This window comes from Pezoporus wallicus, unplaced genomic scaffold, assembly GCF_028554395.1.
Source record: "Pezoporus wallicus isolate ANWC-B61680 ecotype Strahan unplaced genomic scaffold, APGP_CSIRO_Pwel_v1 contig_1876, whole genome shotgun sequence".
Classification (NCBI taxonomy): Eukaryota; Metazoa; Chordata; class Aves; order Psittaciformes; family Psittacidae; genus Pezoporus; species Pezoporus wallicus.
In genome coordinates this window covers 3,371,179-3,395,385 of record NW_026638337.1, presented here as the reverse complement: position 1 = coordinate 3,395,385, position 24,207 = coordinate 3,371,179, and the positions used below count along the sequence as shown (strand labels likewise).

The following is a 24,207-nucleotide window of genomic DNA, read 5'->3' as shown; positions in this document are numbered from 1 at the left end:
TTTCTAAGCAAAAAACACCTCACTTCAAAGTCTGATTTGTCCATCATTTGCAGAGACAGAATTGATGGGGTGATACTTGGGACAGAGGACTTTTCCATTTTCCACTGATGTACAAATTCCTGTGTGCATTAGACTTCAAAGGAATAGCACCATGAGGTGTTAAGCAAGTAGGAATGGGTCTTGTTACACAACTTCACTGATCACATGGATTCTTCTTCTCCATAGCTGTGGAAATCAGCCTGTGTGCACTGGTTAGCCACTCTGACACTTCAGATGCATTCAGAGGCATTTTCCTCTTGACAGCAACCAGTCCAAATAGAAACCATAAGCCATCCTTAAAATTTTCACATGAGGACTTCTAAGTCCCATTCTGTGCATCTGTGCACGCACAGGCGTGTACACACACAAAAACATTTAATATACACACAAAAATAATGAAGATAGATATTATCTCCAGTGCAATGGAAATTTCTGTGGGCTTTGCAAAAAGTTAGAACAGCCAGGGAATGTGGCACAGGGCCCTGTTATGAACTAGAAGCCTAACTCTATGTCCTGCTGTAGAGTTACAGGCCCAGACAGCTATAATGTGTTTCCTACTTTGTGTGGCCCCTTTTCATTGTTTGGGTGAGAGGTGATATGCCCATTTCACTCTGAGTTTCTGGCATGGCCTGCGTACTTTTTGGTGGGTGTGTAAGTTGCAGTGCTGCTGACAGACTGTGGTTCTGCAGCTTTTTAAGGGAAAGGATTTGCATTATCTTAGCTTTAATTTTCTTTTTTACGAAAACAAAGAGCAGTCAGAGTTGTCATCTGCTCATTACAAATCTACTTTATCATATGTGCAATTTGTCCTGTGGTGTTTTCATATGTGTTCATTTTTAACTTTCAGATACTTCCAAATTCTGACATTTCTTCACTAGATCAGATTTCCCAGTGTTTTGGAGTACATGGAGTCTCCCATGGCCAACAAAAACCATCAATTTCCTTTCTCATGACAGAAAGGAAGCATTTCTAGGGCAAGCAAGCAGCTTGAAAGAGACTCCTATTGAAAGAGGGCATATTTTGTCTGAGATTGAACCCCAGATATTTTAATTTTTAATATTCCTTCTCCTACCTTCTCCTTTCATTCTCCAAAAATAGTGTCCCTCTTTCTGCTGTCCTCTCACTGATCTGGCACTGTGGCCACCAAACAGCAGCACCAGGAAGGGGCACCCCACATGGAGTGGGAGCCATTTCTGGAGGCTGTAGCATAAAACTCCTTTGTGTACAGATATGAGAAGATTCTCATTTTGCTTTGCTTAAGTCAAGTCTTGAACAGCCGTGCTGTACATATTTTACAAGTCATAGACATCATCATCTAGTGTGATTGCACAGCCATCGAGCGTCTTAATTAAGCCATTGCTGTCTTAATACAGGCTGTCTTGGCTCCCTGGGAACTCAAACACAATATTTTGGGTTGTTTTTTTTTTAATTTCACTGAAGTCCTTATTTTTCCTTAAATTAATATAGTGGTACATCATTGCCAGAGTTCTCCATGCTTAAATATGGCAATGAAAATAACCTGTCATTTTCCTAATGCAGAGCTTTCAGTTTATGACTCACTTTGCATGTGTTATTTGACAGACCGTGCATATTTTTAGGCATGTTCATTTCTCGAATTAACTTACTATATATTAATTCAATCTATCAGTTTAACTGTTTTGCTAAGTGAACAATGAAAAAAAAATGCCACATATGCTTGAGAGGTTATTTTTTTCTGATTTTTTTTTAAACATATGCTTAAGGGCAATATAATAGACTTCTGTAAACTGTTTAGATCTTTATTACAAAATGAAAGTGTTTCGTGAAAAGCTTTTTCTTGTATTACCCTTTCCCCATTTAATCTTACAGTGTAAATAGAGCTTGTGAACAGAGCTTCTTGGTTTCATCCTTACAACCATCTTTTGGTTTTGTAACTTGAATAAGAAGTGAAAGTTGATACTGTTAACTTGTCTACAGGCTTATTTTCCTATGTTAGCATTCTATATAATAACTATATATGCATAGTAGTGATAAGTATTGTATGGTTTAAAAAGTCAGAAGGAAATGTGTCCTCATGCTCAACTAATTCTCTGTAACTTCTTACTGTCTCAGAACCTTTCATATTCTGTTCTAAACATCCTATTTAACTCTGCTAAATATTATATACTTAGTGAATACATAAAACATTATTTCAAAGACTGACTTTTCTATCATAACAGTTGTGAGTGCAGATGTGCAAACAAAAGATTTTTCACTTTAGGTCTAAAATAAAAATATGTTCCATAGCTCATAGTTTTTTTGTATAACAGAAAACAGTTTTGGGGTTTTAGAAGGTTTGGATCTGTAAATACTGTATAATGTTTTCACATAAAACTGCAGAAGAAATAACAATTATTCATCCAAAATGGAAAAAATCAGGTTATTTTGTTTTGAAAACATTGTAATGTCCTCATTAAAAAAAAATGCTTAACTGCTTTTTTCCTCAGGCGTACAATAAATTTGGATCAAGTTCACAATTCCAGTCAAATCCAAGCTTCATTTCTTGACAGAACAATTACTTGAATAGAATTATTGCCCAGACCTATTGTGCTCAAATGACAAATATTAACGCAACTGAGAAAAGTATTCGATTTGATAGAACATACAAATTTTTCTTTTCTCTTTCTTCAGATCAACTGGTAGAGAATATGCTCTGAAAATAATCAAAAAAAGTAAATGTAGAGGAAAAGTAAGTATGAAAAACTCATAAATGACAAAAGATTTTGATTTTTTTTTCCCAGGAAACTTTTTGTGAGAGATCAGTTTGAAAAACTGTTGGTATTTGTCAACTTCCTGGCAAGAGTTTGTTAGAATACTTTTGATTGAAGCCTTTGCCTGACCTCTGGAGACCCTTGGAGTGGCAATATAAATGGCTGTGATGTGGCCATAGAAGTGTGTGTTCATTCTCCAGTTTGTTGATTGTGTGTGGGTACTCCCCTTGGTCTTTACCGCTGTAATTATGTCCTCTAACTTTCAGAATTCCAGATGCTCTAGAAAACAGAAAAATAATACTAATAATTATAACAACACTGGTCACTATGTCTAAATAGTATGCAAGATTAATCAAATTGATGTCATATTTTTACCAAGTGACTGATAGCTTTTGAAATCTATAGCAAAAGATGCTGCTTTGGAGAAAAAAAACTTTAGAAACTTCCATATTTAACTTTTCTCTGTTCATGTGTTTCTTTTTCTTTCAGTTATCACATGGATGTTGTTTCTAGACATGTTCCTTCCATACTGCTGGAGGCAACATCTGTTACCTTTTTTAAAAACGCTAAGGAGTCTGTGCAGGTCCAAATTCTCTCTGTTTTTTTTTTTTCACTGTGAAATTTTTTCCCACCAACCTATAGTCATTAAAGATTTCTTTTGTGTGGCAGGAACACATGATCCAGAATGAGGTATCTATTTTAAGACGAGTTAAGCATCCCAATATTGTACTTCTGATTGAGGAGATGGACATGCCAACTGAGTTGTACCTTGTCATGGAACTTGTAAAAGTGAGTATTTTGGAGACAAGCTGTTTATTAAGAGCTGTTTCAACCATACTGAGAAATTTTATTGGTACTAATGCTTACTAAAAATCATGGAGTCACAGAATAATTTGGAATGGAAGGAGTCTCTATCCAGCACCCTCTGAAAGATGTGTAACACACTCAGATTTTTCTTTTATACCTTTCAAATATTTCCAATATTTGTCTAACTTTCTGTAAGCCACACTCTGAACAGTACTTTGAAGTTGACCAGTTTTATTTGCTCTCCCCAAAAAAGTGTCTATAAAAAGTTTCAGCTTAAAGAAATGTATCTGCCTTGAGGTGAATTGAAAATGCCCCTAGTCTGAATATCCAGAAATACCAGCCTTCAAAATTCAATATTCTTTGATAAAATATAGTTTAATTAAATTTCATTAATTTATATTAAATTTAAACATTGTTACCTGTCCTTTTTCTCTGTTGCTTTTTATTAACACATTGTGAGGCTTGCCTTCTTGATAAGAATCTAAATTTAAGACGGAGGAGGGGGGAAGTGAAAGAGAAAAACCTGCTATTTAAATCTTGGTTCTATTCTGAAAAGTAAGTTTGTGAATGCGGTATTTTATACTTGGGACCCTATTTATTTCTTCACAGTAACTTCCAGATCTCATGCACTTATTTCACTTGCTGGTGGAATGACATATTCAGAATGGATTATGAAATTCAGAGTAGGTCATCTCTTGCCCCAAAAACTGTCAGCTGTGCAGTGCAAGAAGTATTAATTTAGCTCTCAATTCTGGTACTAATGCACAAATATGTCACTGTGGATAAAAGGTGGTAAAAATACATTTGCATAAATTGTACAAATTAGGACAGAAAACTTCTGAGGACATCTTGTCCTCCATATTTATTTTAACAGAATACGCCTGCTTTTCACATTCACTAAATTAGTGATTAGTGATTCTTCTTCCTTCCTCAGCTATTCTGTGGACATCTTTCCAGCAGCCACCCCTATTTCTTTATCTTGTTAAGCATATTCCCCTGGGACAGCTTACCATGCCACCTGGGAAATCCACAGTTTTAGGTGTTTAACGACAAAGATTGCAATAAAGCTGTGCAGCTGCAGAAGCATTTGTGTGCAGGCACATTGTATATGCATGCTCAACACTTGTGAGCCAATCAGGTACTCTGAACTCTGGTACATAGACCATTTACATTTAAATTAAATTTACAAGTGTTGTCACCTTTGGCAGACATTCTTTGTATCCATGGTTAGAAACAGGCATCAGCAGAGGTTATGAGAGAAAGTGATTTTGGCAAGCACGGCTGTTATCTGCTTTGCGCTGGTTGTAGGTGAAGATTAGCAGATGTTCTTAATCCGGGCAACTCTGAGATGTTAGATAGGATGATCCCAGGTCCAAGTGTTTCTTAAAGAACTTCTCAATCTGTAAGCTGGAATACACCTCCAAGCTCTGAGGAAGCAGTCTGGGACGTGCTGGTAGCAAGGAGCTGACAGGGTACTCGGCATCCCCATTTTGTCTCTGGTAGAGAGGTTAAATCCTAAGAAAAAAGCAAAGTACTGGCACTCTTCCACATCACAAATCCTTCTGCGTAACCAGTACCAGAAGAATTTCCCCACCTTCTTCATAGTCACAACCCTGTCTCACACTCAGGAGTGCAATGTGAAGCAGCACAGCTTCATATCATATGCCATTAGCCATCTAACACTATTTTAATCATAATTACTGCTCTTTTCTACAATAAGTGAACTCACTTGGAGATCCATGCTATTGTAGTTTTTTTCCAGCATTGATGAGGGCTTGTTCAAAGCTGCCTCAATACTTTTGCATGGTGTTGTAATCTAACATAGCCACGGCTTCAGGAAGCATTGACAAATCCTTCATCTTGGCCCCATGAGGTGTGCTAAGAAGTAAAAGCTGTGCCTTGTCTAACATGGCAAGACATAAGTACATAGCTGGTTTCATGGGTGCAACCTGCTGTGTTATTCATGCTTGAAAGATGTTCAAATTGTAGTCTCCAGTGAATTTTTAATCAAAGTCCTACTCAGCTAAGTAAGAGAGGAGGGGACTGACAACTCTTACAAAATAACTAGCCTACAGATCTTTATAAAGAAAACCATCCATTATATTCACTTTCTGGAAAAATCTCTTGCACTCTTTCTTCTGTACTCTTTAGAATTTCTGCACATACTTATGCTTTTAGTTATGCTATAGAATGGCTTTATAGACATTTCTGTAGTTTAGGCATCCTAGAGAGCACTGGTTTAATGTTCTTTTATGTGGAATAATAGAAGAAATTTAGAAGAAATATCTTGATCTTGGGGAAGTCAGCCTTGTTTCTTTGACGCAAACATCTATTCCTTAATATTTGATTGAGGAAAAAAAAAACAATTTGCACTCTATGGGCACCAGGGAAGGTATTTCTGGAAAGACATTAATTGTTAATTCACCAGTTGCTGACTGTTAACCATTTCATAGCATACACTGTTAAAATTGATTAACCATCTGTTATTGACTGACTTTTGAAGACCTGACTTTAAATCAAACTCACAGACAGAAAAGAAATTCAAGGAGAAAGGGCTTGATACCGCAGAGCACAGTTTCAGTTAATACCACCCTGCATTAATTGGCAGTAACATGTTTGACATAAGTGGCTGCTGCAAATACTGCCCTCACCTCATGGCAGATAGGCCATTCATTGCTTTGTAAAGTGTAAGAAAAAGCACTTCATAAATACAAATATAAACACGTTGCAAGTGGTGCTTGTAAAGGAAGCGAAGACCTAGTTTCTGGCGCGTTGCCTTTTTACAGCGAAACAAAATTGTTATTCAAACCTAACAGGGGTTTGGCCAATTTAACAAGCAAGATTTATTGCAGAGTTTCCTTTAATGCTTCAGGATATGATTTCACTTTTGCAAAAGAAAACAGAGATTATATCATTTACATAACAAGGTAATAAATAAATAATTGGTTACTGTACTTCCAAGTATACTTCCTCATGTGCACAGATGATAAAAACTGCATTCGGATGTTTCTGATCCCATTTCACTCCAGAACTGGGGATTTAAGACTGAAATGTCATTCTGAACTCACCCTTTGTGCCTGAATAAATGATAGTGACCTGCTGTGTGAATCAGTTAAGCAGAACCTTGCAGGTTAAAGTGCTCTTCAGGGAAAGGGAAGTCTGAAAACAATTCTGCCTGATATAGCTGTCAGCTCTGTTAACTCTTTCCAGGGTATCACCTCTGTTTTCACTGCAGAGAATCCCACAGCCTAAGTATATTCTCTCTTATCAGGCTACGTGGTAAGAAACTTTACTGAGTAAACTGCTTAAATGGAGAAAATTATTCTGCTTCAGCTTGGCTTGACTGTTAATGTGCTCTGCAGCCTCTGTCTTTTTCTGATTTTACTTTTTTTTTTTTTCCTTGCACGTGAACATTTGTTCTTTTTCTTCTGACTTAAGGCCAGAACTTTCACTTCTCTTTTTAAGGTTCAGCTTCTTTCCTTCTTGCCCCTTATATCTCAGCTTGGATAGTTTTCTTTGTTTGGAAGCAGATCTTTTGCTGATGTTACTGACACTTCTCCTGAGCATCTGGAATATATTAGATAAGACCAAAGATGTGTCTAATCCACTACCTCATGTTAAAAAGCAGCTGGTACAGGGACTTCACAGGAAGGATCTTATGGAAGATAGATTATTTATCCCACATCTTTTGCCACATGCTGATATCTAATACTTAGGGATCAGGTAATGCCATGAAGTACATGGTATTGTACTTTTGCCAAATACTTGGCCTTTCTCTGTAATCCTCTATCTGGTTTAGTTTGGCCTTTTATTCCTCTTTTTCTTGACACTATGTATCTTGATGTGTCTTGATAGTCATCAGCCAGAGCAAGAGGTTTTGATGTGGTCCAGATTTCACAATGTTTGGCTGCAAGCAGTTTCCAAGGCTGGGGTTTTGCATCTAAGGTGGGAGTAAATCTGCCCTGGCAGGCTTCAGCTGCACCTCAACAATGCAAAATCTCTAATAGTTTGTTTGGGGTTTTTAGCAAGTAGTGTCTTTTTTTTTCAGGTTTGAGTCTCTGGTGTTTGTATTTTCCTACCTTTTTCTCTGCAGCTGTGGTTCCTGGGAAAATTATGGTTTTTCTTTCTTTCCCCTGCTCCTTTCTCTTAGTGAAAACAAAGTTTGCTCTGGAGCTGAGCTTTTAAAAAAAAAAAAATGCAAATAACTTGAGGCTGCTGATAAAATCCTGAAAGTTGGAAAAGTTGGGCTTCATCTATTGTCTTCAGAAAATACCTACCTTTTTTTTTAAATGCAGTCTTCTGTATTTATTTTTTATCTTCATGTTTTGACTGCGGCATGGATTTTTTGCACTGGTTTGCAGAATTATTCTTCTCCTCACAACTACCTTTTTTTTTCCTGTTTTCTTTATGGTGCTGTTGCTTCAATTTTGGCCAAGGGCCCATTACCTCTGAGTAGTATCTCTCAAGAGATTTATTTTTTTTTTCCCTCTGGCAAGATTCAAGATTCCTCCCTAATTTCTTCTTTAAACTTATTTTTCGGTCTTTCTTCAAGCACTTCCATGTTCTTCTTCCCACTTGCCAACTCAGCTCTGGAAATACAGTCCAAATGTCACGGCTGCCTTAGATCCTGATAAAGATTATTTCAACTTTGAGAATTTCACCTGATTTTCCTTCTTTTCTTCTTTCTTTCTTTCTTGTTTTTCTTTCACTGGAAGTAGCTTTTAGCTGAATTAGACAGCACAATGAGATGGAAACGGTACAAGCTGCCATCTGTATTTGTAGCTGTGGTGAAATACTAATATTAATTCCTTAAGTGTCTTCCAGTATGACTGTCTGACGTATATACTGGGAAGTTCTTCAGTATCAGCTGCAAGAAGCATCACACTACCAAAAATTTCACATCTTATCTAGACAAAGTGGTTTCTAAAATCCACGTTTTCAAAGTTTTATGAGACGGAAACAGACTTTTAAAATACACTAGCAGTGATGACAGGTAGCTGGTTTGAGTTTTACTCAGAGTTCCTTCATTTTTCTGGAATTCAGTCAGGAATTGGGGAAAAATTTGATATCGGCCTGTTTATGATTATAATAAAAAGTGGCAGGGGTCGGTATGTGGCATCATCACAGGCATGTTGTCATGCCAGAAATTCACAACAAGGGCTCTGAACACACAGATTGTCAAGTGCTGGACATGTTACAAAAGCAGCAGCAGGTGGGAATGGTTTGCAGTAGAGACTCCTGCCTCTTGGCTAACCAACTAAGCCGTGACAAAGGGTTCTGAATTACTGATATGTTCAACTGCCATTATGGGGGATATTGTCACAGTATCCATAGTTTATAGCTCCAAGGAAACTGTCCTACTCCTCCATCTTCCTCCTCTATAAATGATGCTCCTTGATTTTCCCTAAATTTTTCAGTCATTTCACAAGCAATATTGCTCACATGCCATGGTCATTTTACTGCAGGGAGGAGACCTTTTCGATGCTATTACTTCCACCAACAAATATACAGAGAGAGATGCCAGTGGAATGCTTTACAATCTGGCCAGCGCCATCAAATATCTTCACAGCCTGAACATTGTCCACAGGGATATTAAGCCGGAGAATCTACTGGTAAGTGAAGGTTCAACTTTTGGCATTGTTGGTAACTTGGGAATGTGTGAGAGAAGGTCTGCACTTCCTCGTTCCACACACCTGCCAAGTTTTTTCAGTCTTTTAAGTCATTGGTCCTTTTTTTAACCTTAGTTTTGTAAGCGCTCCTAACAACAACAGCTATCACAGGAAGTACAGTAACATAAGCTGGTATGTCTAGACTGTTCCCCAGGACACAGCAGCAAAATTGTTCCAGTGATCAACAGAAGTGACATTTTAGTAAGCTGCAGTACAGTTTCAAGCTTCTCATAAACAAAGAGGTGTTCTGTCCTCAACAGACTGCTCTGTACTTCTGCAGCTGCCTACGTAATTAGTAGCAGTTCAGTTTTACAAACATTGTGGATGTAAATGTTGTTTCCTAATCATGAAGTACATCAGAGCACAACCATGAAGAAACTTCAGTGTTCTTCCTCTCCTTGCTGCATCATTCGAATAGTCCCATGGCACTTTGTATTAAGCCACTTTCTAAAATAGACAGCCTAAATCTTCATTTTCCTGACTGAATCTGTATAACCCTTATGCACTGAAGACAGTGAAAAACATGCCCTGGCAACAAGTCCTTGTCCTGAGAATTGTCATTCTTGAATGCAGCAATTGTGTTGTCCAACTGGCATAGTTTTATTTCTTCTGATTATTTCACTGTTCTCTGAGTTTTCCCAAATTTGCCAACATGTTCTAGTACCAAGATATCCCAATTCTCCATATATTCTGTGACGATAAAACAGTGCTTAAGATATATAGTTTATCAGTTCTCTCAGTTCTGTGCTCTCTGGCATGACTTAGTGTGTTTAGTCGTGATTGACACTGAAGAAGTTTTATGGGGAAGTTGACTCAAGTCAATCTTACTGAATTTCCAGAGAGGGGGATTTTTATAGTTGAGGTTCCTCTAGTGGCAGGTGCCTTTATAGTTCCAGGTGAGGAAGCAGCCTGCCCTCATTTTCCAGAAACTGCTAAAAACTTGTCAGGTGGAAGTTTCACTAAACACTAATGATTGATACTGCTTTCACAGTCCTTGTGCTGGTGTTCACAGGTAACTGCATGCAGAGGATTCATTAATGCTGTGACATGGTCTGGGGCAAGGCTTGCCCTTCTGCTATCTTGACACGTCTCTAAAGTCTGAAAACAGCAGAGTTAAGCTTTTGAGGGAAGAGGGAAAGGTAGGCCGGAGGTGGAGGCAATAGGGAGTGGATTCCACAACCAGGAATGATCAGACTGTTTGCATTGTAGCTGATTTGATTCCAAGTGATTTTTCCAGTGCTGTGCGGACGTAAATGTCCTACATCGATATTCATAGTGAGCAGTGAGGATGCAGCACTTAACTTCTTGCAGCATCCTAACTCTTAAAAGTCAGTGTTTGAATATTAATTCTCTAAGATTTATCATGTCCTTGAAATAAATGAATGCTGTTTTGGAAGAATGTTTTGGAAACGGCCTCATGTGAGTTCTGACCCTGTCTTGGATATTGGCTGTCTATGGCCTTAGTGTCTCTTGAGCTTTCTGCTTTTGTGTTCTCATCTGTCAAATGGGATGCGTAGTTCCTTCTATCACAAGATTGCAATTAAGGTTATATCAATGGCATTTATAAAACACTTGCAAAATGCCATATGGGTCTTCATCTTTCTGATGATAAAGACTTTCTAATTGCCCTCTCTGGCCTGCCTTTTGCTTGCAAGTCTATAAGCTTTCACCTAAGTGGTCATGGCAGTATGTTTCCCTTGTTCTTGTGCTGTTGCGTTCATGCCATTACTATCATGGTCTGACACCTGCAAACTCCAGTAGTGTTACAGTAAGTTCTCCTGGCCACCAGTGTGAGAATCAGCCCTTTTTCTGCTGCCCTTATCCTACTCACAAGTTGTAGCTTTAGGCTTACAGCAGCCTATAATGGACCTGCCCAGAGCAGAACAACTAACTGGAGGGAGGGGGAGAGAGCAGTACCTTCCTCTTTCTCTACTTTGTTTTTAACTTTTCCCCAAAAGTAACAGCCATGCTTAGAACTGATCTGTGCCATCAGCTACAGACCCTGCTGATAAACCTTTGTGTGTGTGAACCTCTCTCAATATCCTATGTGCAATACCAGTAATAAGTGGTTATATATCCCCTTTATCTTCAAAATATGCAAAGCCCACCTAACAGTTAACTGTCTAAGAGTATGCTGAATACCTGTGATGTTTTAGCTTTTTTTTTTCTTTTGTTCTCTAGAGAGTGTCTTCCATGTTTGAATTGGAACATTTTTCATAATTGCCGCTATTTAGCATGTTTATTTTGTCAAGTCAGGGGATGTCTTTATAGGCATATAATAAACCCTAGGGAACGACTTCTCTGACTGTTGCCATCTGCACTGATCACAAGAGCAGCTTAGAAAATACTGACAGTCTTTATAGTAATAGGATACATATGGTGGCACACAATTATGTGTGGCTGCATTCAATTAGTGTTGTACAATTACACAGTTTTATTGCTTAGTTAAAACGGTGAAAGCACTATGTAGCGGGTAATTTGCACTAATCCCCATTTCTTTAATTGCCCTTCAGTATTAAATGCAGTGGAACATATATAGCATTTGTTCTGAATAACATGAGTGTTATCTTTCACATTCCTTAACTGGTAAGTAATATACCACAGCTTCACATTGGGCTCCTTTTTATATGGAGTTATAACAGGGTGAGCAAAAGTTACTTTCTTCAATTTAACAAGTCAACTGAAGTAAGTTTTCCAAGGAAAGTAATTCCTAGAAACAGATGGGGCAAAATACTAGAAAATGCACAGCATCAAATCTTCTGCATTGGTAAATATTGCCAAGCAAGCTTCTTCGGCAATTAGTTTCTAGGGTATATGAGTCATACAAGGTAAGGTCTGTTGAATGAAGAAACTTATGAACGTTCACTAGGCTAACACAACTCAGAGGGTTTTGTAAGAGATAACTGCATGTAGAATAAGAGATGCTGATTAGACTGGATTCAGCTCTTCATGTCTAAATACACACTCCACAATTTTCAGCAAGTGAATATGTAAAGCTCTAGTCTCTAGCCTTTAATTAAAATTGTTGTTGAGATTAGATTTATTACTGCCATTTCAGAGAGGACTTTCTTTAGTTTCAGGAACCAGATGTATTTAACAATCTGTGGTTTTAATAAAACAATAATTGCTTTTTTTTTTCCCAGTGCTATAAGCCTGTCTTTTTTTTTTCCTGACTTTGCAGTAGCAGAGAAATGGGAATCTGTATGAAATTGCTGGTCCTCTTAAAGATCCAGTTGTATTATTAAAAATAACATAAGGAAAGGAGAGGGATTTTGTTTATTCTGAATATCTGCTTAAGGCTCTATCAGCTGGTAGCAGGGATTCAGGACAGAGGGGTTTTCTCTTTAGACATGACTAACATTAACAAAGGACAAACCGGGCTGTAAAATATATATCATTATTATTAGCTATAGCAGATCTGTAGCAAACAGTGGTGAACCTTCAAGATTTCATTTTTCATGAAGTAAGCATTCACATTCAAAAACTGTTCAAGGATTCATTGTGGAAGTAATTGTGGTTCTGTAAGGAGATATATAGGATTTTTCTCTGCAAGTAGTTGTAGATAAATGTGGTTTCTGATGCAGGAGTAGCTGGTCAAGATGGGTATGATTTTGGTTTAGATTGTGAGGTATGATATCTTCTATTTTGTGTAGTTGTTTACTGCTAATTGTTGTCAGGATTGGTGAGCCAGACTGCATAGAGCTTTGACTTGGGTTGCAAAATAATAAAATGCCTCAAGTAAACTGTTTCCAGTTTTTAAGGGGCTGTTGTGATAAACAGAATTAAAATGCATCATAAACAATTTCAAAATGGGAAGCAAGAACCCAAACAAGCAGCTAGATTAGGGAAAGACTCATAGTCTAGTGTTTTAATTTAGATACTTTTTTATTTTAAATATTTTTTGTAATTTTCCAGTGTTTGCAAGTTAGAAGTTGTTCTTTTGCATTAAGCCGGCATTTAAATTGTATATTTTTTCTGATGGTTCTAGCACTTTTCTTGTGACTATACCTTAATCTCCTCTTGCACCCATAAAAACCCAGAAGATCATGTTTTATGACAGGATTTTCAAGTATGCTCCTTAGCAGCCCAACCTATGCCCGTTGATAATGACGGTGACATGCCACTAAGACACTGATTGGTGTTTTAACAGTCATCCAAGGAAAGGATAGTGTTTCTAGGTGGAACACTCCAGCCAGGCTTGTGTCTTGTGACTTCAATACACGGGAAAGAATATGTTGCTGCTATCAGTGGAGTCACTGTTGTATTATCTAAGAAGCTGAAAATCCTGTGTAAGCCTTTAAGCTCTGTGCAAGTAAAATTAATAAACTCAAAAACCCTAAACTGCGAATTGCTGTCAGTGGGGAGTTAACTGGGGAATGTCACTGCTGGAAGGTCAGCCCTTTGCTTCTGGGCTCTAGCTTCTAGCTGGCTGTGTCCTTTGTTGTCCAGGTAAAAAGGTAAGTCTTTCCCAAACACCCTGAGTGCATTCAAGGGAAGTTGTCCAAATACCGAATTTTCAAAGCATGCAGAAAAGTATGTTGTAGGTTAGGAGGAGAAAAAAGACTATAAATTAGAAGGCAGTTAGTAAATGATATGATAGTTACCTTAATAGTATTGTGTTAAACCTTTGAATTTTCCTCCTGATTTAGGTTTATGAGCACCAAGATGGAAGCAAGTCCCTGAAGCTAGGAGACTTTGGCCTAGCAACAATTGTGGATGGACCTTTATATACTGTTTGTGGGACCCCAACATATGTAGCTCCAGAAATCATTGCAGAAACTGGGTAAATCACTTCTAGTGATGATTCATTAATGTATACACAGTGGAGCATAAAATTAAGAATTTTATGCCGCCTTTGCTTAAGTATGATGCAGCATCATGGCTTAGAGAACAGTTTATCTGGGAGAAACCTCAGGAGGCTCTCTTGTCCAAACCATCTCAGAGCAGGGCCAACTTTGGAGTTATATCAGGTTCCTCTGCCAGTTGTTGTCCTCAGACTTCTCAGCTTAACACTGAGTTACTAACTAACCACTTACAGATACAGTAGAAGTAATTCTTAAGTTATCATTCACTTAATTTGATTTCATTATCACACACTGTCATCTTCTGATTTGTTCCACAGAGTAGGTGCCTGCTAGCTTGAGCATCCTTTGTCACCTTTGCAGGCTTCATGTTAGGTGAAGGTAGGCATCACTGTCTAACTCGAGAATACAGTACAATGTCTTCTCTGCACTCCTACATTCTGATCTAACGTAGTTTTAAGTTATAAATGTAAAAAAAGATCTTAAAGTGGAATTAGGATAGGCAGGTAGGACCTAGAGAAAGTTCAGATAAGAATATATAAGAAATTGTTAATAATTTTGAAAATGTTTCCTGTTCTTATACTGTAGTTCATAGGATTCGAATGGCTCTAACCATGTCTCTCACACTTCTAGATACGGCTTGAAGGTGGACATCTGGGCAGCGGGTGTGATTACTTACATCCTGCTCTGTGGGTTTCCTCCATTCCGTGGGTATGGACTGATCTATTCAACCACCCTTATTCTGTGAATTGGTCCTTGTGCTGCTTTTGCATTAAGCACAGAGATTTCCATTGGAAACAGTTCTCTACTCATAGGTTTTTTTTTTCCTCTGCTCTGCACAGTAATTTACACAAACCCCATAAATGCCTGTGATTTTACTGTAAAATCTGTGTCTCATGTTTGTTTAGTTTAAGCTTCGTTGCATTATAAAACAAGAGCCTTCGTTGCAGGTTCTGTGTGCCTTTGCCTGATGTTTAAAATACACACTGAAATAAGCATCTTCTTTCATGGACCAAATATAAAATATTTTGTGGTTGGTAAAAGGTAATTAAAATGTAAGACACTTAAAAAGGACATATGAGATCTTTCCTGCCCATCAAAACAATTGCAAAGTTGCTGACAATCCTGAAGACAAACAGGTTACCTCAGAAAGAATGTACCAAATGCATTTTGTTTTACTTCACCTTTCACACCCATGCTTGTGTGCCTGGCGGGAATCAACAGCTTCCAAAACCATACTAAGTAAATATCAGTTAAAAGCAGTTTCAAGAAGCCTATTGAAACCATCTCTGGAAATAATTTCTTCGTGGGTTTTGTTGTTGGTTTTATTTGGTTTTTACTTTATAGAAGTGGAGATGATCAAGAAGTGCTTTTTGACCAGATTTTGATGGGACAAGTGGATTTTCCATCTCCATACTGGGACAATGTTTCTGATTCTGCAAAGGTGGGTTTTATAGTAGATGATACTGTCTTTTCCAGTATTATTCCCAGTACCAGTATCTAACGCATGGTGTTCTCTCACAGTGCTGTATTTGACATGTTTCATACATGTCCTGCTACACCTATAAATTCCTCTAGGTCACCACGTGTGATGTTGTTTGATCACTGTATGTCTGTTAGACTCTGGGAGTTTTTGAAATGGACCCCATGTCTATATGATGTCTCACACAACAGAGACCCTTGCTGATCAAGAAAACTTTGAAGTAACTTCTTATGGAAGTACGCTTCTTAGCTTGAAAACTCCCTGGGACTGCGCTTTATATGTACTTACAATGGGGACCAGATACGAACTTGGAGCATTCTAATATTATATAATAACATTATGGGGAGGCTGGTTTCCCCGTATTAATCCCATTAGATGATATGTCTTGTTTCTTTCTGTCAAAGAACCAGGCCTTGCATTGCCTGCAATTCCTTACTGTTGTCAGTGTGGTATGAAATAGACTTGTTCTGGCCACCAGTTCATGGGCTATAGCCTCTTGGCAAATGCCACAGAGGAGGCAGAGCTTGACGTGTGCTAAAGCATGTACAGTCCATTTCAGATACAGACCCTTCCAGAGTTCATTACACTTGCAGAGCAGATCAAGTTTTTTAACTCTTGTTAGTGCACTGGAGCAACAGTTTAACTCAGATTTTCTAGAGATCTGGCATTCGCTATAGTTATGTGTATACATGTATATGTATAGAGAGATAATATATATGTGTATGTAATAAAAAAAAGCCAAAACCATAAAACTATTTATATTGTCATCTCCTGTAGATAAATGCTTAATTACCACATCATTGTGTTGTAGCACGCTCTATTTCATATCAACATAATGAGAAGTTAAAGGACTCTGCAAGTCCTTTGCCATCATTCTGCTGTGAAACTCCTTCTTTTGAATAGCTTAGCCTAAAATTTCTGGTTTGAAGCATTAACCTATTTACTTAACTTCTCCTTGTCACTAATTTGTCACTTGTCACTATTTAATGTCACTTGTCACTATTAACATTGGGTTTTGGTGATACCCCTTTATTTGCCATCATGCTGCCATCCTGTTTTCTGAACAATCCACTCAGTGGTTAAATTACATATATGTTTATTTACATGCTAGTTGAAAACTAGGTAATTTCAGGAGAAATCAAGAATGAAAAATGTTTTTAAGTGGATTTTTTATATTTTTTTTCTATGCCATTGATGCAAGAGCTTGAAGTAAAATTGTAGGTTTGCTGGCTTTTTCCTACAAAGGAATTAGCTTTTTGAACCTGATTTCATGCCACCATCTGTTTTGTACATTATGTGCTAAGTGCTTTTCTCTTAAATAGTGGCTACAGAACTGTAACTCAGAACTGTCTTCTAGCTTTTCAAGACACTGTTAGATATTGATTTAAAAGTTCAGCTTGAAGTTCAGGAGTTCATAGTTGTTCTTTTTTTTTTTTAAATAATCTTAACATATTTCTGCAGTTGGCAGTTCACTCTGTCTTTGAGAACTCTTACATAATCAGCCGAAGAGAACTTTATTGAATTAAATGTTGGCTTGTTCTTTAAAAGAGTTTCTTAAATTTAACCCAGTATTCCACTTCTCAGGAACTTATCACGATGATGCTTCAAGTAGATGTAGATCTGCGATTCTCAGCCTTGCAAGTTCTTGAGCATCCATGGGTTAATGTAAGTATTTTCAGGCTTGTAGATGCTACTTGTAATTTGGCACCTTTGAGCTCTTTTCTATCAGGTATTTTCTATGCCCTTTTGGAGCCAGCACATTCTAAAAGTGTTTCAGATTTAACTGGAAATAAGCTGTGTTCCAGTCTGGTTTAGTATATCATGCATACCTCAGAGTATTCAGTATTTTATGCATGCTCAGCTACATTTTCTCTGAAATATTTTGGGCCAGGTTTTCAACAAATCTCAACACTCATGACAAATTTATACCTCCAACAATCATCTTATGGATTCAGTGGCACATTTTGCTATCCTAAAATCAGATGGACACAAAAATCTGGACAGTCATGATTAAGATACTGAAATATAGTCCATAGTGTTAAGCCTTCTTGAACCAGCGTGAAACAGGGAAACCTTTAAAATCATATTTAGCTTCTGACATTGAAATATATGTATATTTATGTGCAGCCATATCCATTTAATTTGAGTTACCATGAAATACCTATATATGTATCATGGCTTGTCTCTAAGCTACTGGACGTTTGCCGTAAAAGTAGTAATCAGTGAGGTGGCGTATGGATAAATATGGCAGATTTCTCTTTAATTAATGTTGAGACAAGGACACTACTTAATATTTCTTAATTATTTCTTACTATTTAATATGCCTTAAAATATTTGTATGACAAAAAAGAAAAATTGGAGAAAATTGAGATTCAAATTCAGAAAGAAAGATTGAGGAAAAAAAAAATACATTGGGATAAGCAGAGAAAAAAAAAGAAAACTGCTTCGTTTTGTTGGTTGCAAGTTTGAGTATGCAGTCCTCCCTGGAATACTATTTGGTTCCCCAGCTGCTGTATCAGAAATCTTTTTCTCACTAAAACACTATCCTAAAAATTCAAATATACAGTAACTTCAAATGTTAATTTATTTTTTTTTTTTAATGAAAGTGTCCTCCATATAGCCCAGAATTGTGGTCATTGCTTAAGTGTTCACCAGGTATATGCTTTGATCTTGGAAGCTCCCTTCTTGCCCAAACTTTTTTTCTTAAATTGTAAATGCTATTATCATGCAGAGCACGTCCACGGTGTACGAAGAATGCAAGGATCCAGGACAATGTCTGATGAAAATCTCTTCATTTTTAAGATGACATTCTAGCAGCTGAAATATTAATTTTCCTCAGTGCCAGGTGTTGTCCTTGGACACAGTGTTCTGTCACAGTTTATAATGACTTTTGGTGACTGAGGTCTCTCTCTCTCTCCGCTGGATGAGGGCAGGTGGGGATTTCTGGAGTGCTGCTGAGGAAGAGATGGAAGTGACTGGTCAGAAGCTGCAGAGAGGCCAGGTCACCCGCGGTGACAGTCTGCACACTGCTGCTGAGGTTACTGAAATATCACGTGTTTACATCACATAAGGATTTGATCATTTAGCTTCCTCTTTTTCTGAAAAAATATATTGGAACTGTTAATGCTCCCCCCAGGCATCATTTTTTTTCTTTTTTTTTTTTTTTCTTTTTTGGCTTCAGTTATACCACAGTGTATTTTAGTATGACTTTTTAGAGAGGTATATGAAGGAGAGGTGTGGTTCTTTGTCAGTAACATAATGGTGATGGTGTGCAGATGAAGTTCTGCTCTCTGTCCTCACTAGTGCCTGCTGATGAGGAAGGATGGGGAAAGGGACTGGAGACTTTTTAACACTTGAGAGCTCCACTAACGAAACCTAAACTCTGATACTGAAGAACCCTGGCAACTTCCTGGGTTTCTGTTGAACAGGTTAAAACGTGGAGCTGTCTGCCAGAGGATGCTGTAAAGTCCAAGTATAAATGGATTTCAAAAGGGAGTCTGGTACATTTTTGGAGGATGAGCCCGTTGGCTCCTATTAAATATAGGGGTCTGGATACAACTCTTGGTTGTATCCAGTTCTTAAATACTTGGTTGGCAGAAACTGGAGTATATACCAGAGAAAGTTAAAGATCTACTTGTCTTCATTAAATGTACCGTTTCATAAACAATGATTACAATGCACGCTCGGAAACAAAATACTGTGTTCAGTTCACCTTTGGTCTATCTCTGTTGCAGTTTTTCTAGTTTTAGGCTGATTATAATTCTTTGCAATCAAAATCTGTAGCAGTTCTGTCCATAAATAAGCAAAACTATTCCATGACAGTTTTGTAATTTCTCCTTTTCTGCTTTTAGCAACTGAGATGAATAGGTATTTTGTCTTCAGCAATATGCTAACAATAGTTCGTAACGCAGATCAAAACTCTTTTGAATTCTCTTACGTATCCTCCAGATATTTCTTTCTGGAATGAGAAAGGGCGGCAGTGGGACCAATTCAGGATGGTGCTTGAGCACATTCCAAATGTCACTCCTATTTCAGGACATCACACATGGAAGCACTTAATATGAAGCATAAAATTAACTAGATGGCGCTGGAATCCTAGTTCACTTCAGGAGAAATAAGAACAGCATTGAGTTGAAACAGGTGCTTGAGTGCTTTTGTGGAAAAGGACACTTCCCTGAAGTGGGTCCGGGAAGTACGCAGTAGCAAGGACAGCCTGCTACCATACAGAGACAGAATGATCTGATAGTGGTGTCAGAACACTAGTGTTAAATCCGACCTCTCCTCCCCATACCATCACCTGCTTGACCAGCTGCAATTCTGTCACACAGCTTCCTTGTACCTCATTTTCCCAGCTTCAGCGCAAGGAATTAATACACTCATCCCTGTTTATAAATGGCTCTGTGATCTATGTGTTGTAATTACCTGAGTAATCTGCAACTTCTATAAAATACTGTTTCTGAGAAGAAATGGCATAAAGGGTTTTCACCTAACAGTTGATTTTCCCAGATAAGATTTAAATACTTTTCCATGGCATTAAATGCTGGACTTTACTTTCTCTTATTTCAGTTTGGAACGTATTCATAAAGTGGTAAACTTGCAGCTAAAATACCGGATAGGAGAGCTGGCTTGAAAAAAGTGCATATGTTTTCTTCAACAATTTTAAGGAACATTTTCTCTCTTTGATCAAACCTTTGATAGAAGTGTTATAACTGCTTACACTGTATAAAACCATTTTGTAGACTGTAAATAACCATTCTGCTTTATAGCTGCTTACTATGTGATTACTTGGTAAACTGCTGAGATTCCTGGAATGTGCTTTGACAGTTTCAGTAGGAGCCAACCCTCATTTCAGTTTCAGTTTTTGCTATAAAAATAGCTGGAATCCTCTTGGAAATTGCAAAACTTGTTCTGGGCAGAGTGAGACCAGTAAAGCAGTTCCTATGTCAGTAATACCCCAGCTGTTTTCAATTCAAAAAAACAAAACCTGAAAAGATGTTGGCTGCATGCCACTGCCACAGATGGCAATCTTGAATTTTAAATGCAATTCAGCAACAGTTCCTTGCCCCCTCTGTTTAGTTTATTTGGATTTGTCTGTCCTATGCAGTACACTTAGACCTGGAAACAAATCCATCAGTTTATGCTCCCCTGCAGGGACCCCAGCTCTTTCCTTTACCTGCTCAAATTCTTTGCAAAACCAGAGTTATAAAAGAGGCTGGAAGCCTGAGGTCTGCATTTTAAACATTGATGATAACTTGAATTATACTATACAAGTTACAGGACAAGCCTATTCTCTTTGTGTTATATAAGTAATAAATATTTCCTTATACACCAGTGAACGCTGAAAAGAGTGGATTGCATTCTGTAAATCCTTCTCTGTTAAAATAATCAATATAAAATGTGGTGTGTTGTTGCTGGAGGAAGAAGATGGCACACACCAGCCTAAAAAGAATTAGCAGAATTGGAACTTTTACATGTTTCCTTAACCGTGTCTGCCTTGGAAATTTGTGCGCAAAAGAAATGAATAACCAGGCAGTAAGTAGTACTAAGCTGAACATTTGAGATGAAGGTAATTTAAAAAGACATTTCTTACTTGGCAGCTGCAACACCTTTGGTTACGCCCTAGGACACTGCCTAAAGAAAAATGCCTTTTAATCCTTGAAGGAAACAGGCTCCAAAAGGTTTTCCAGCACTTCTATTTTTTCTAATTTTCTGCTGTTATTTATATAATGACCTATTCATCTGATACTTTTAGACCTGAAAAGTAAAGTTCTTGTGACAGGCTTGTGAAATGTATCTGAGTGCTTCAGGGCAGTAGGAATCTGGGAATCCTGAACTTTGTTCTGTCTTTTCAACACTTCTTTCTTTTTTTTGAGTGGCAGTGCCTCCTGCCATAGAAAACAGTGCAAATACGAAAACAGTGTTTATTAATGACTCAAAGACTCTCTGCCCCCTCCACTACCCCCTTTTCTTTTTTTTTTTTTTTTCCGTTGGAAATAGACCAGGAAAGGTATTTTATGGAAGTTGATTAAAAAAAAAAAAGTATCTTAAGATCCCAAGCAGTTTACATTGTCCAGGTGAAAACTCAAATTCTGGACTAGAGTTTTGAAACTGTAAATGTTTTTTGACTGCTCAACATCTGAGACATGCTCAGGAGAGCAGTCTTTAAGAGTATCAGCAGTCAACATTTTCTGAAGCTCATGACCCTTTAAAGTTCCCAGAGTTAAGCTCAAAAATCATTAGTCATCTTTAAAAGATCTTGTCCCAACTGCTGAGATGAAGCTGAGATGAAATTCTGTGTTCCTAACCCGATGCAAGAAGTATATTCTATGATAAAAGAGTGAAATAGGGAAAAGGAACAATTAAACTCTTTGGGGTCTGACATCCTTCCCATTACAGCAATACGATGAAATTCTTGTCAGCAGTGTTTAGTCTGTTCTCCAATTCTGCAACTTACCCTGCTGATTCTGGTGGATCTGATGTTTTTTTTTTCACTTGCCTTTTAAGGTGCAGAGCAGCTTGTTTTGTATGTAGTTAAAAAAACTGTCATTTCTCATCCTCAATATCTATTTTATTGCTGGCTGAAGTGATTCCCAGAGCCTGCAAATACATATTAACTTGTTTATAAAGCATGTTGGAATTAAAAAAGAGTTAACTGCTAAACATCATGTAGCACTAACAGTAGTAAGAAAATTTAATAATGCACAGTAATTTCTATATATCCCTATGCTGCATCTTAAATTGAGCTGGAAGATATTTCATTTAAAAGCTGGAGCCGAAACTATGTGTCTCTGGTGCATTGCCACTGGAACTGTGGATGTGGTGCTTCACCAATAATATATTACCACAGTCTTGGTAACCATTGTCTTCTCCATAATTTAGTCTTTTGACAAGATGACATGAACATTTGGCAGGCTTTCATGTCAAGAAAGCCAAGGGAATGGGGTTTTTATTTATTTATTTCACCCCCTCTAATGAAGAAGAGTTCACTTTACAGACTTATCTTTCTTCTGGGAAAGGCAAGGTCAGGAGAAAGCAGGTTATTTTTAGGGGTCATATACCACTGAGCCAAGACTCCCCAGTGCTAGACAATAATCGGCTACTGGGTTGTGTTGTTTTGTGTTTTGCAGCTGTGTGCACTTGACCATATTTTGCCAGCTGGGACATTTTGTTAAGGGGTGAGTGAGGGATCTCTAAACACAAGCTCCCCAAGCTAAATAAATAACAAACCCTAACCAACCTCCCTAAAATTCCCATATGCTCACTGAACTGATGATTTACTGCAGCAACTCTGTAACTCTTTAAGTGCATTCAGAATTGCTGCAAAGACAGAAAAAGAAGTCAGTCATTTCTCTGTACTCTGATCTTGTCTCGTCTGTATTCTGCTAGGATTTTGCTTAAGTGGAATTTAAGAGCTTTTCATCTGTTGATTGCTACACATACCATGCAGTACCAGCTTAGAATGACCATTGTGGATGGCCAGTGATCTGATATCCTGCATATTCTTCCTATTCTGCATTTTGTTGCCTATTCCACCTATTCTGTATATTGTTGCCAGAGATCTTGCATATGGAGATGTCTCGGCTCATTGCAGGGGTTGCACTAGATGACCTTTGAAAGTCCCTTCCAATACACGCTGTCCTATGACTCCTGTCCTGTGATATTATGCTAGCAGGGAAGTCTCACTAAGCAGTGGCTTTTTGCACTTTTTTTCAGGCATAAGGCTCTTAGCAACAATTTCTAAAAAAACCCTTTCTTCTCTTGGGCTTGAATTCAACCCACTGACTTACAGAGAATTGCAAACTCCCTTCTTTCTGCTAGGGTTTTGCTTCAGCATTGAGGATGCCTGAATGCCTCAGTGCAGATAGACAGTTTTGCTCTACAAAGAGGGGTATTTCAGCTGGGTGTTTCACCTTCTGGCCCAGCTTCATGTCTTCTGGGCTGGAGCCCTCACACAGCAGGCTTGCCTGGCATGCGCAACAGCGGAGCATGTGTCTGCCTCTGGCCGTGCAGTTGTGTGCCTACTTTCACCTTAGCTCAAGTTGAGAATATATGTCTTTCAGCAAGGAAGAAGAGGCCACCCACAGCTGGCTCCGGCCCTTCTCTGCTTTCCCAGGCAGTCTGTACCTCTGATTGTCCTGTACCTCAGCCATGGCATGTCTCAGCTTCCCTGGGTTTCATCACCACAGGACTCCCTGAGCTATGGCTGCAATATTCATCAACCATAGAGTCCCTGAGTTTGTAACCTTTTGATGAGACAAGGACCTTATTGGTGTCTCTCAGGGCTTTTGGAGATTCTTTCCTGCATCCTACCAAAGCAGGACCTATGGTTTCTCTAATCTCTTGGGTGCTTTCTACTTTTGAAGTCATTGTCTTTAAATTTATGTGATGAGTAACCAGAATCATAAACATCTCCCAGCTTATCAAAGCTTTCAAGCTTTGAAATATTAGTGAACCTAAAAATAACTGAGCAGTGGAAGTTAAGATGTGGTAGAAAGAATAATAAAATATTTAACAACTATTATTAATTAACATTACTTAAAGTCTGAGAGGAAGGTACTGGATAAATTGTTTTTAAAAAGGGATGCTGGTTCATGCCATTATATGATGTTATCTTATAAATACCTTTGATATGAAGACAAAGATTAGAGACAAAGATTAACACATATTTCATTAATAAC

General features: G+C 38.0%; 1 protein-coding gene across 3 annotated transcripts in view; it reads left to right on the top strand.

Annotated features, from left to right (window-relative positions):
• The window catches only part of DCLK1 (doublecortin like kinase 1), a 244,478-nt gene that overhangs the window by 203,964 nt on the left and 16,307 nt on the right, over positions 1-24,207 (top strand). For all 3 annotated transcript variants that reach the window (XM_057410443.1, XM_057410442.1, XM_057410444.1), the window contains 7 exons: positions 2,689-2,746; positions 3,438-3,557; positions 9,041-9,187; positions 13,894-14,027; positions 14,680-14,757; positions 15,394-15,490; positions 17,114-17,194. In XM_057410443.1, the coding sequence (XP_057266426.1) occupies positions 2,689-2,746; positions 3,438-3,557; positions 9,041-9,187; positions 13,894-14,027; positions 14,680-14,757; positions 15,394-15,490; positions 17,114-17,194 (715 nt within the window). The remainder of the gene's footprint in view (positions 1-2,688; positions 2,747-3,437; positions 3,558-9,040; positions 9,188-13,893; positions 14,028-14,679; positions 14,758-15,393; positions 15,491-17,113; positions 17,195-24,207) is intronic.